Source organism: Notothenia rossii (assembly GCF_949606895.1).
Source record: "Notothenia rossii genome assembly, chromosome: 7".
NCBI classification, from domain to species: Eukaryota; Metazoa; Chordata; class Actinopteri; order Perciformes; family Nototheniidae; genus Notothenia; species Notothenia rossii.
The window spans coordinates 60634199-60647763 of record NC_136905.1 but is presented as its reverse complement, the minus strand read 5'-3'; the positions used below and the strand labels follow the sequence as shown (position 1 = coordinate 60647763).

At 39.8% G+C, this 13565-nt stretch overlaps 1 protein-coding gene across 1 annotated transcript in view; it reads right to left on the bottom strand.

Annotated features, from left to right (window-relative positions):
- Positions 1-13565, bottom strand: part of sntg2 (syntrophin, gamma 2) — a 189297-nt gene that overhangs the window by 90753 nt on the left and 84979 nt on the right. Inside the window, 2 exon segments of the mRNA XM_079641150.1 lie at positions 11037-11125; positions 12758-12845. Coding sequence (XP_079497276.1) covers positions 11037-11125; positions 12758-12845 — 177 coding nt within the window.

The window sequence follows — 13565 nt, the reverse complement described above, 5'->3', positions numbered from 1 at the left end:
GTGGTCCCCCTTTTTAAAAAGGGGGATCAGAGGGTGTGTGCCAATTACAGAGGCATCACACTAGTCAGCCTCCCCGGGAAAGTTTACTCTAAGGTACTCGAAAGGAGGGTCAGGCCGATTGTCGAACCTCAGATTGAGGAGGAACAATGCGGATTCCGTCCTGGTCGTGGAACGACGGATCAGCTTTTTACTCTCGCAAGGATCCTGGAGGGGGCCTGGGAGTGCACTTATCCAGTCTACATGTGTTTTGTAAACTTGGAGAAGGCGTATGACCGGGTTCCCAGGGAGTCACTGTGGGAGGTGCTGCGGGAGTATGGGGTGAGGGGGTCTCTACTCAGGGCCATCCAATCTCTGTACTCCCAAAGCGAGAGCTGTGTCCGGGTCCTCGGCAGTAAGTCGGACCCATTTCAGGTGAGGGTTGGCCTCCGCCAAGGCTGCGCTTTGTCACCAATCCTGTTTGTAATATACATGGATCGGATTTCGAGGCGTAGTCGTGGGGGGGGGGGGGGTTTGCAGTTCGGTGGACTAAGGATTGCACCACTGCTTTTTGCAGATGATGTGGTTCTGATGGCTTCATCGGTCTGCGACCTTCAGCACTCACTGGATCGGTTCGCAACCAAGTGTGAAGCGGCTGGGATGAGGATCAGCACCTCCAAATCTGAGGCCATGGTTCTCAGCAGGAAACCGATGGACTGTCCACTCCAAGTAGGGAATGAGTCCTTACCCCAAGTGAAGGAGTTCAAGTATTTCGGGGTCTTGTTCTCGAGTGAGGGAACAATAGAGCGTGAGATGGGTCGGAGAATCGGAGCAGCGGGAGGGGTACTGCAGTCGCTTTACCGCACCGTTGTGACGAAAAGGGAGCTGAGCCAGAAGGCAAAACTCTCTGTCTACCGCGCCATTTTCGTTCCTACCCTCACCTATGGTCATGAAGGATGGGTCATGACCAAAAGAACGAGATCGCGGGTACAAGCGGCCGAGATGGGTTTTCTCCGCAGGGTGGCTGGTGTCTCCCTTAGGGATAAGGTGAGAAGTTCGGTCATCCGGGAGGGACTCGGAGTTGAACCGCTCCTCCTTCGCTTCGAAAGGAGCCAGTTGAGGTGGTTCGGGCACCTAGTTAGGATGCCACCTGGGCGCTTCCCTAGGGAGGAGTTCCAGGCACGTCCAGCTGGGAAGAGACCAAGGGGTAGACCTAGAACCAGGTGGAGGGATTATAATAATAATAATAATAATAATCCTTATATTTATTATAGCGCTTTATCAATGACTCAAAGCGCTTTACAAATACACATTACATATACAGATCATACATACATGTAATGGTCATCTACTGTGGACAATACCCACAGGAGCAAGTTCAGGTGAAGTGTCTTGCCCAAGGACACAACGGCTTTACAGACGCAGCGGCGGCGGGTTTCACCCCCTTGATCAATGCACTGCGCCACACCGCCCATCTTCGCACCTCAAAGTCATCGAGGCGCTTTTACAAGTACACATTGATATTATACATGTACTGTGGACAATACCAACAGGAGCAAATTCGGGTGAAGTGTCTTGCCCAAGGACACAATGGCCTGACGCAGTGGGGCGGGAGCGGGTTTCGAACTGGAGTTCCCCAACACCCCTTGATCTGATGATCAAACGCACAGACCACTGCGCCACCCGTCCCATTATATCTCTTCGCTGGCCTAGGAGCGCCTTGGGATCCCCCAGTCAGAGCTGGTTGATGTGGCCAGGGAAAAGAAAGTTTGGGGCTCTCTGCTGGAAATTCTACCTCCGCGACCCGACCACGGATAAACGGGAGAAGATGGATGGATGGATGGATGGATGATAGGTCACCTTTACAATCAGAAAATGAACATGTTTCTAGCCTAGATCCACAAAAACATATTCTGTATATTGTTAGATTCCCCCTTCATGACAACGGGATTGCTGCTCCTAGCTCCTCTGTCTCACTGCTAGCTCCGTTAGCTCCATTGGCTCCGTGATGCTACAGGGGCTCAGCTCATGAGGAGAACACTACTTGAACTCGGCCGTGTTTGTTGTGTTGGTTCCTGGTGGACTATTAGTCATGCAAATATAGGATTTATCTGCGGTTAAAACAGGCCGTCCATGAATGCAGTTTCGTATGGAGCTATTTCAGGGTCATAAGTTTTGATCATTCAAAAAAAAATACAATGTTGTATTCAAAACAAAAAAAGTATTTGAAATAATTTTTCAGGTTGAATATTATTTTGATTCAGTTCAGCAATTTTTTTTTATAAAATATTTATTTTCATATTTCACTTTTATACATATTTTGTTGTTTGAATACTTGTTTTTTTCAGTTTCAGATTTTACGTTTTCAGATTCAAAACAATCATTTTTTCAGTTTCAAATCTTTTTTTTCAGGTTTCAATCTTTTTTTCGCCTTCAGATCGTTTTTCACTTTCAGATCTTTTTTTCGCTTTCAGATCTTTTTTTTTCACTTTCAGACTTTTGACCCTGATATTGCTTCGGGGGGCGGGGCTTACCAAAGAGTAGTTTGGCACCCTGAGTGACAGCCCTCCCTCTGTCATGATGCCTTCATGGATGTTAGGTAGCGCAATAAATACAACTACACACTTTCTATACACAATACTCCCGTGATTGGAGGTAAACAAAACTGATACCAGCATCAAAGTTCCGTTAAGCGAGCAGTTGAGCATCGCAGTTGGCAACAATCAAGGTATAAGAGCAATAAACTGTGCTAGAATCTGAAATCACGTATCCGCAATCAAGCGTTGTCCTTCCCCACTTCCACGTAGCTCCATGAACGCAGCATAGTATTGGCTCTGTTTTTGCGATCAGAATCAGAACACCTTTATTAGTCCCACAGGGGATACATTTACATTGTTACAGCAGACAAGAGCCAAAGACAGCTTAATGTTACCTAAAGCATGCATGCATACAAAAAGTATTAAAAATTAAAAAAAGAAATTATATATATTTTTAAAGTTACACATTTTACATAATACACACCCTGTGACAGTTCTGCGGATTTAGCAGCCAGGTATGTATTGCACATTTTTTAACGGCATATATATTGCACATAGTTGGTATTTATCAACAAGAGGTGTTATAGTCTGTGTTGTTTTGTGCGGGGTCTACTAGGGGCTGTGCTGGTTGTATAGTCTGACCGCTGCAGGAAGGAATGACCTGCGGTATCTCTCCGTGAGACAGCGGGGGATGACGTCAGGTCCACCAGAACAACCTGCTGGCTCGTTGCGGATACGTAATTTATTTGTACTTGATTGTTGCCAACTACGATGCTCAACAGCTCGCTTAACGGAACTTTGACGCCAGTCTCAGTTTTCTAACATCCATGAAGGCAACATGACAGAGGGAGGCCTGTCACTCAGGATGCCAAACTACTCTTTGGTAAGCCCCACCCCCCCAAGCAATATCAGGGCCAAAAGTTTGAAAGCGAAAAAAAAAAGATCTGAAAGCGGAAAAAAAAAGATATGAAAGTGAAAAACGATCTGAAGGTGAAAAGTAATGTGAAATCTGAAAAAACAAGATTTGAATCTGAAAAAATAATTGTTTTTAATCTGAAAACGAAAAATCTGTGCTGAAAAAAGTAAGGATTCAAATATCAAAATATGTATAAAAGTGAAATCTGAAAATAAATATATTATTCAAAATAATTGCTGAACTGAATCAAAATAATATTCCACCTGAAAAATTATTTCAAATACTTTTTTTTATTTTGAATACATATTTTTCAAAGTTCAGGATAAAAACTTGAACTTTCAAATACATTGGATATTTTGAATGATCAAAACTTATGACCCTGAAATAGCTCCATAGTTTCTTCGGTAAGTCAACCCTGCGTACTTTATGTTATGTTACTGGTGTTTTTATTAAGCTAACGTTTATGAATGTTTAGAGTTGGGTTAGCATTTGAGCAATCGGTAGCTCCATCTGTGCTAACGATGCTATGCGTAGCACCCAAGTTAAACGTAATAGAGAAGTATAAAACATTAAATGGGATGCTACTGTATACCAAAAGGCTTCTGTGCGAGGTTGCTAAAATAAGGTCATCCTTGTACGTTAGATAGTAAGTTTGCCAGTTAGGTTACTGTATGCATTGTTAAGGTTAATTTCAATTCACTATGCTCTACTATAGCATAAAATGGACTAGCTAACGTCAACGTTGAAGAGAGGTTTAGTGTATATTAAATCAACCTCACAATGAAATGTGCGTATCTTTAAAATATGAACGTCACATTTCAAGATGGTCCAGAAATAACGCTCCCTTAGATATTGTAATAAGGTTTGTTGAACTGGAGTTATTTATTGCAGCTAACCGCCTATCCAACGAACGACCCAAACATTGTTTTTTTTAACCACTTAAGCCCCAAGCCTGTTTTTCAGGTTTCAGGCTCGAAAATGACATTCCCAGAACAAATGACCATATCTTCCCTTCTAAAACGGTTAAATTAATAATCTTTTTTCTCAAAGTAATGATAAACCTCTGAGTTGGATGTAGAAAAGTCAGAATCAATAGATGTTTTTTATTTTAAAGAAAATTCAGATCGAACATGGTAAAAAACTGTAAATTATAGTGTCCGTCCAAAAGATATTTTGTACTTACAGTGAAAACTAACCTTGGATGATGGGTTAATAGACTAAAAGCTTTAGGAATCCAAAGTACAACATATAATAAGTACCCTGTATCAAGATTGATATTTTACCTTTTTAGACAGATTTAGCCATTGGGGCCATTTGGGTGGATTTTCCATATCTCTGGCCCCCCTTGTTCGATTTTGACATGTGACATCTCTTTCTGACCGTTAGAGCCAATAGAATCCAAGGGAAATCATCCCGCACACACTCATGTTAAAAAAAAAAGGTTGCGTCTCTGCGCATGCTAGCTTGCAGCAGAGGGGAGAAATATCCTGCAAGCAATATCAAGCAACGGACAGTGGCGGAGCCAGGACATTTTCAGTGGGGTGGCCAGGATGGAACCAGTGATCATTTTGGGGTGGCATTGAAATCACTATTATATGAACATAAAAATACATCTCCCTATAAAATAAGGGTTTATTTAAGGCACCTACAACACACCTCTACATTATTTGGGATTAAGTGGTGGAATAGATCAAATAATATTCAGTATATCCAACTATTTTTTTCGTATTCCCGCAGGCAAAGTATCATCGAAGCTTAAATTATACAAATGTAATGCAATATACAGACTGTTTAGCTTATGGTGATCAGCAGCCCTATGAGCTCATTATCTCAGTGTATCATCAGGAATACAGAGACACACATCATTTAAATAAGAGTTTTTAAAAAATATAGTAAATCTGTTTATAGGTCCTGCCCTCTGGCCATACACGCCAGGGATTTTGGGCCCCATGGAAATATATCACGTTGGGCCCCACCACCAGGCACAGGCCACGCCAACCAAGCACAATTGCTGTAACCACACCTCCAGAACCCAACCGACTCATTTATGCTTTAAATAACTCTACCTGTACAGGCTTGCATCTATCTTGTAGTCCAATACTAAATACACAATATTTACTGACACTGAGCTGTGAAAATATAACACTTATGGGGGGACAGGGCTGCTAAGTCTAGAGCTGGATCTGTTGGTCCTGGCACCAGGGGGAGGGGACAACTGATTTAGTATGAATAGCTGCTAAAAATGTACCGGCATTTACTAAATGTCAGCTAAAAGAGGAGTGAAATTAAAAACCTGTATAGATGTTAACAGTACTTAATGTCAGCTTAGTAAAAAAAAAACATAATTATTATTTGCAATGGACTACACGTAGCTAACAGACACGTTTCCACCACTCATAGACCACACCCACCTTTTCGTTGAGACATGGTTCACACGTAAGTACCGGTACTAGCATCCCTGCTCCTAACATGCTCTCACTCTCTGCAAGAAAATGCCAGCGGTGCTGCACCGCATTTTGGAGGCGGGACCAAACCATTACATGTAAATAGAAGGGGGTGTACAGAGGCTTTGGATAATTAACTTTTGGAAAAAAATAAGTTAAATTAATTGTTTAGTGAGTACATTATCAATATAACGTCCTGATAACGTTAATTCTTGATGAATGATCAAAGGTTACTTAAACATTGTTTTCTTAATGTTCTAAAATAGTTTGGGCTCCCGTGGTGAGGGAGTTTGGGGTGGCCAATAGGGTGGCCAGGATTCTGCTGGGGGTGGCCGTGGCCACTCCCAGCCACCCCCCAGTTAAGATTATGACCTGTTTTTAAAAGAAGATAAAAAGTTGTTTGCATGTAAAGAAGTCTGTAACCCACGCATGTAACTTTACATCTGTTTGTTCAAAGTGTCCTTAAGATGATCCAGACAGGCTGGACCAGAGGAGGAGAGACAGATCTGGACTCCTAACAGCACAGATTCAAGGTACACCTTTTTCATACTTTACAAAGAATGCATGAAGTAATGACTAATAGACTGATATACATGCCATTAAACATGACTAAATACTAGATCACCTACACATCAGTGATGTTGAGTGTACTTTCTTAGCAAAATGTTACATTTACATTTTACCAAGCAACATAACTTTTTAGTTCAACTTTCACATTTCAATGTATTTAAGGCAAATATTATTGAACATAGTGAGAACTGCGACCCTTTGTCTCTGCATATTGACTGTAAAAAAACATGTTAAAAGGGATTATTTCAGTAAGACAACCAAACATAGCAAGATTCTACAGTTGCACTAAGTTTTGAAAACAGTTAAATATTATTTTAATACATTTATTTCAATGTTGATGAATTTAGAACGGTTTATTCAAAATCTGATTATCTTTGTAGTACACTGTTGGATTTAAAAAACACATTCAAATAAAATCATTATATTTATAGCCCCTGAACAAACAAACACACCTCTTTCTTAAATAACACACTTGCACTGCAATAATATGTTTTTTGATATTTCTGTTAGGAAAGGACATGCCTGAGAGACAGGACTGCTTCACCATTTTCTCTTTCTCTGAGGGTTCAGAAGAACATCCAAGAGGGAAGGGAAAAGCTCATGTGATGAGATTTAAGAGCAGTACAGGACATTCACTAAGAGACACTTATATTGTCATACAAAGACCTGCACACCGACTAGTTTTGTAGTCTAACAGGAACTTAATTTGTGTTTTACGTTGCACCTCAGAGATAGTGTGATTATTGCCAGGCCTATAAAGTTTGGCAAAAAAAAGTCAGCTGATCAAATGCATTTGCCTCACTTTATGAGCTTCACAATACTTGTGCCTTGTACCGCAGAGTTTGCAACGTCACAAATAAATGGTGCCAATCTTCAGTCAGATGTGAATACTTAACATTTTCAGTAAGAATAAAAGACAAAAGGAGTGCAAATACAAATACATTTTATTGAAATGTGAACTAAAAGTTATCAAGTATGAACCATCACCATTTTTTTTTAAATAAAAATGAAATAAGTTACACTAAATGTTAATCTGTTAATTGACAGGCTAGGCCTGTGCAGGTGGTAACAGCTATGCCCAGCATGGGCTAAGTTCTGTAGGTGCAGCTGGTGCAGGTCCTCCTCCCTCAGGCCTGGTCCTCCTCCCTCAGGCCTGGTCCTCCTCGCAGCGAAAGACCCTCGGCCCTCTCTGGCCAAACCAACAGACAGGACATTCATAAAGCTGAGGTTTTTACCCTCAGTCTCTAATCATCCATCCTGTGAATATGAGAGGGGGAAAAATAGTGTAATAGATGCTTTGGACAATAAGAATATAAAGGGAACTGTTGAGTTGCTCAGTTTTTTTAGATTGACAGGGTTTAATAATACAAACAAAAGGAGAGGCACCGTAAAATAAAGATTGGTCTTTCAATTAATTTTGTTGATTTTGTCTTTTGAATTGTTTGTCTAAAGTCAAGTAGCTAGAACTGTTACTTATAGTTTGAATAATACAGTCTGGTTATAATGTGTGGAGGAGGCGTCACAGGTAACAGCACAATTTGTTGTGTTCCATCCACAACAAATGCACACAGATTGATGTGTGTGTATTTATTTATCTACTATTTCTTGAATCATTACTGTCAGTCCAAAACAAGAGATTTTGTTTTAGTAACATGTTTTTCAAACATTATCTCTTTTCCACTACACTATCTTGAATATTTTAGTTTTTACATCACACTACATTTATCTAACAGCTGTAACATTGTAAAGGTGTCACTTCGGACTCTGGGTAATTATGACAGCATGTCCTACTATTTTGAGAGTTTGAACAAACCAGACCATCTATTACTGTAGAAAATAGTCAGCACATTAAACCATTATGAAAGTAATCATTAGTTAGCTCATCGTTCAAAATGAGCTCCAACTACAACAGTTAAGTCAACTTGTGCATCGGTAATAACAATAAAACAAATGATATAATATAATAGTATAGTAAGGCACAAGGCTACTTCACTAATTTAGCTAGCTAATGTAAGATACAAATGCTGTCGAGGCCTCACTGCTTGTAAAATAAAGAGCACAAAATGATACTTACCCAAGCCCCACAGTTCTCCCTCATTTTTTGTGATCACATGACTGACAAAGCCGTGCTCTGATAGGCCAGAAGTCGGCTTGATTGCATTCGGGCTCGATTGCTTATCCTGTCTGAGTAGCCCGGATGATGCTGCATCGCAATTTTGGACATCGAATTTTATACACCGACATTTTTGACGTAGATATTTTTTCACTTTAATCTTTGGGATCTGATTTTAAAAATTCGAATTTTTTTACATGATTTTCAAAGTAATTATTTTCAATGCTATACATTTGGTGTCTAATACAATTCAAATGCTTCTGTCTCTTGTTTGCTTCCATAAGTAAGTCTTCAACTTTTGAATTAATTGTAAAGATACCTGCGAGCTGCCTGCTGAACCGTTATGTCCCACAGAGTAATGCCTTACTTGCTTAGTTATTGCATAGGGATTTGTCAGGTTCTAATTTTTCCTCAGATAAACCACATACTTGGAATTGAAAGAACTGGAGACAGTGCCAAGGCCCAGTGCAGTCTTCCCTCCTCCAGCTCCTGCAAGGGATTTCAATTGAAACACTACTAATCTAGAAAATCTATGAAAGGTTAAAGTGGACACCTGCTGTCCTCCATGCCTTTCTGAATAATTTATGTGAAATGCAGAGTAGGAGATGCTGTCTTTAAGACTGCTCTATTCCCCTTAACGTATTAATATGCAACATTGCAAGTCTTACCATAAGAAAGGAGCTAATAAAAGGTTGAAAAGATAACACAGAACAAAATTCATTCATTCATTTTTTTTACAACCAGTGCCTTGATTTTTGACCTCTTTCCTTCTTTTGCACTCTTTTTCTATTTTTCTGGGGACAGTTAAACCACCATTGTGCTGTCCATAAATATAAAAACGGAAAATAGAAAATTATTAGATGGTGTCTTCTGTTGGATGAAAACTAATGTTTGTTGTACACAGCTGCTGTTAAATTGAACAGACTTCTTTCTGCGGATTAATAACACTGTACATAGTACATAGTGTATATTCCCTTGATCAGAGTGTCCTCCTTAGCAACAGTCTGCTATCCTTAGCAGCGGTCTGCTCGCGAAGAAAAGCAGACTTCTGGAATGTCCATATTGACAAATCAGAATCAAGTATTCAACTAATCATGGGAAAAGCCACCTGAAATTAACTGCTACAAATTCACAATTTGGTGAAGGGCCAGTTGTGCAAACGCATAAATTAAATGATTACCTTGCCATTTATAATAGTACGTAAAAAAGGGAGTTTCTCTCACACACACAGTGAGAGTTTCGCTGAGATAAGTGTCCTTTTTCCTCCTTTTGCCAAGAGACCAGCTTCAGAGCAATCACCTACCAGTGTTGGCCCCCATCGCTTAGACTGACAAACAACGACGCAGCATATAGATGACGTTATGGATTACTGTTCACATTCACATTTTAACATTTCAAAGTCAAAGTTGATTTGTACGAGCCACAGTCCACAAAGAGAGGCAGATGCTCTGGCTTTAGTTGAAAGCGCTGATGCTGCCCGAAGGTTAATCCATAGGTTAATCCAATGTGTCTGTCACTTTGAAAAAATTATTGATAATCCATCATTATGTAAAAATCGGAGATTTTATATTAGCTGCTAATGGTAGCCACCAGAGTGTATCGCAGCTTCCAGTTCCGGGGCATTCTAGCTGCGCAGAACTCATTCACCAATGGCTAATGGCTCTAACGGTTAAAAAGAGGTGTCTATCATCAAAATCGAATGAGGGGGGCCAGAGATATGGAAAATCCACCCAAATGACCCCCGAAGTGGGTTTTTTTCCCTAAAACTCTCTAAAAAGGTCAAATTTCACTTGTTTTGCATTAATCTTGATGCAGGGTACTTATATGTTATAGTTTGGATTCCTAAAGCTTTTTGTCTACTATCCCATAATTCAATGCTTTGTTTTTGGACGGACACTATAATTTACATTTTCTTTACTATGTTCAATCTGAATTTATTTTAAAAATAAAAACATCTATATTGATTCTGACACTTCTACAACCAACTCACAGGTTTATTATTGCTTTGAGAAAAATGATTATTAATTTACCCCTTTTAGAAGGGAAGATATGGTCATTTGTTCTGGGAATGTACATTTTGAGCCTGAGACTTGAAAAACAGGCTCAGGGCTAAACAGGCTAAGTAGATTGAGGGTTTCGTATTTCGAGCCTCATACACAAGGCGTTCTGGTACATGTAGGCACTGCAAGACTGAGTATGAAGGTAATTTGGCGATGTGAACTTCAATGACAATCTCAATGAACTCCAGCATTGACTGGAAATACATTTTTGTGAATATAGCATACTGAAAGTCATGTCTATAGTTCCTGCTACAGTGTGATTTTCAAAATGTAAATGCAATTGTTGTTATGTTTGATTAGCATACAGAATATGAAGATTCAAGGATTGTCTGTTAAAAAGAACTAGGCACTGATTGTGAAATAAATCGGAGCAAAAACCCATCCACATAATACATGCAATATCAAATAGATCTTTCTCACTGTGTTGTTTCTGTTTCCATTTAAATGTAAGCCGCTGTCAAACAGTGGAGAGGATACTCTGCTGTCATCTGTGGACGGCCCAGGGGAACCTGAAAAAGAAAGGAAGATCGTTCATGTGAAAAATATATTTCATGCATTTAACCCAATTTCATGTTGTGTCTTTTCTTCAGAAACTAAAAAACAAAAACAATGGAAAAGACCATTGCCAAAGTTAAGATATTGACTTTATTCCAGGCCCTGCCTTTGAGTCATACAGTCTCAGTTTCAGAAAGCATCCAAAAGAGACAAATTCTGCACTTTGATATGATATTAGCTTGGCGTTAGAGGACCTTCTTTCTGATTCAGGCCCACTCAGTGAAGCTTGGCAGGCTGCTCCTGGCCTTTTCCTGCTTGTCATTTGTGCCATGGTGAAACAAAGGGGCGCTTAGAGAGTAAGGATTTTGAACTTTTTTTCCTCAGGCAAAAAAATGTGCCTCAGTGGCCCAACACCACACAGCTAAACCTGAGCTTAGCTGCACAGAGACCTTCCTCTGAATGTTACCTTTTTTGAAACATATAAAGGCTGAATTTCTCACGGCTCTGTTTGAATTTATGAGAATGCGGTGGCTTTAAATATTCATGAAGGCCTATTAGTATTAATCATTTTTCTAAATCTGTTTGCTTTTCCTAATTAGGTAAATTGCCAGAAAATATAATTTTGTTTTCTGGGAGAGACAAAAACAAATGTATAAAATGTTGTTCAATCACCTTTTTGCTTACAGCTAATTCATAAAACAACAATTATTAGTGGTTATGTAAGTTTGTATCCAACAGCGTGTGTGAATGAATAAAGATCCATTGAGCTACATGATGCTCCAACACTTTTTGCTTGGCTAGGTTAACTTTAGACGTTTAAAAGATTGTTATATATTTTGTACAGTTATAATATTTTCATTTTTGGTGGAACTGAGATGAGAAGATTGACAACTGTTTAGTAAGAAGCTGCAGAAAGAGCTAGGCTAGTTGATACTTGAAGGACACAGCAGAAAGCAAGCTCTGCCAAAGATACAAAAAATATACCTATCAGACCGCTAAATCTCACAAAGTAACATGTTCTATTATATTAATCTGTCCAAAACCAAAGTGTAAAATTGACAAATGTAACTTTGGGCAGCCATGGTAACTGTTTCCCCCACTTCAGTCCTTGTAGTAAGTCAAGATAACAGCCTAGCGATAGCTTTGTATTTAGCATACAGTTAGCTTTCAGTAAGAGAACAACCACACAAACTCTTCTTGTAAAATTTAGTGTATACATTCTGACGAAGTAATGTCTCGAAATTTACCAAAAAAACAACAATCTTAGGCTACTTTCTAGTATTTTTACAAGGTTTCAAATAAATCATTGAGTATTCTTCACTCAGAGTTGCGTACCTGATTTCTCACTTTTTACAGGCTCCACATGGAGGATTTTAGTGCCTGTTTTTATCAGTATAAGCTGCTGAAGGTAAATAAAGGAGCAGAAGATTGCAGCTCTGGGTGTTTCTGACTTTATTGCATGCCACTGGCCATGGAGCATGACGATTTATAATTTTCAAATAAATGCTCATCTATTGAACAGCGTCAAGGTGCGCAAAAAAAGACAATCTCCCATGAATGTGTTTTATTCCTTTATGGCTAAAAATGCTCAATGAAATGAAGTTTATTGGGAGATTGCATGACATCAAACACAGTAGGACTCTTACCTAGAGGCAGTTTAAGAAATGATGGAACTTCTCGCAGGTAGCGAACAGTAATGGTGACCTCATCTCCTGCAGTGCGCAAGAGGTGAACCTGACAGGAGCGGGAGGCGGAGAGAGAGATTGAGATTAAGATAGATAGAACGTCAGAAAGAACAATTGTGAGTGATGCAGCGAGATAACAATTGAATTTCATACACTCATGTCAAGATGTACACAGCCTGAACAAACAAAATATAACAGGGAATGAGGAGGTTTGTGAAAGTGGCTTCACTCCACCAAAGATAGAATTTGAAGGCCGACGTTTCTCTAGTGACAGGCGGCAGCAACCAGATGACATCGAAAAGTAATTACTGAATATCTGATGTCTGAAGGATATCAACTACGTCCTCAATAAGCGTCTAGTCAATCCAAGGAAGGTGAAGTTTAAAGGGCAATCTATTAACGCTGTCTATCTTCCGGTGGTGGCGAAGTCGATAGGGAGTTGGCTTGGCAACTGGAAGGTCACCAGTTCAAGTCTCGGCAAGACCAAGTGCTACCGAGGTGTCCCTGAGCAAGGCACCGTTCCCTACACTGCTCCCCGGGCACCGTTCAAAATGGCAGCACACTGCTTCTAACACTAGGATGGGTCAAATGCAGAGAAACAATTTCCCCACGAGGGATTAATAAAAGTCCATCTTATCTTAGAAAAAAAGAGAAAATAAAACGGTAAATAAGACACTTGACTGTCACATGAAAAACGCAAGGCCACGTCTACACTCCACTAAATGCATGTCTGCTATCAAATCCCTCACTTTAGCTTGGCTTTTGCCTG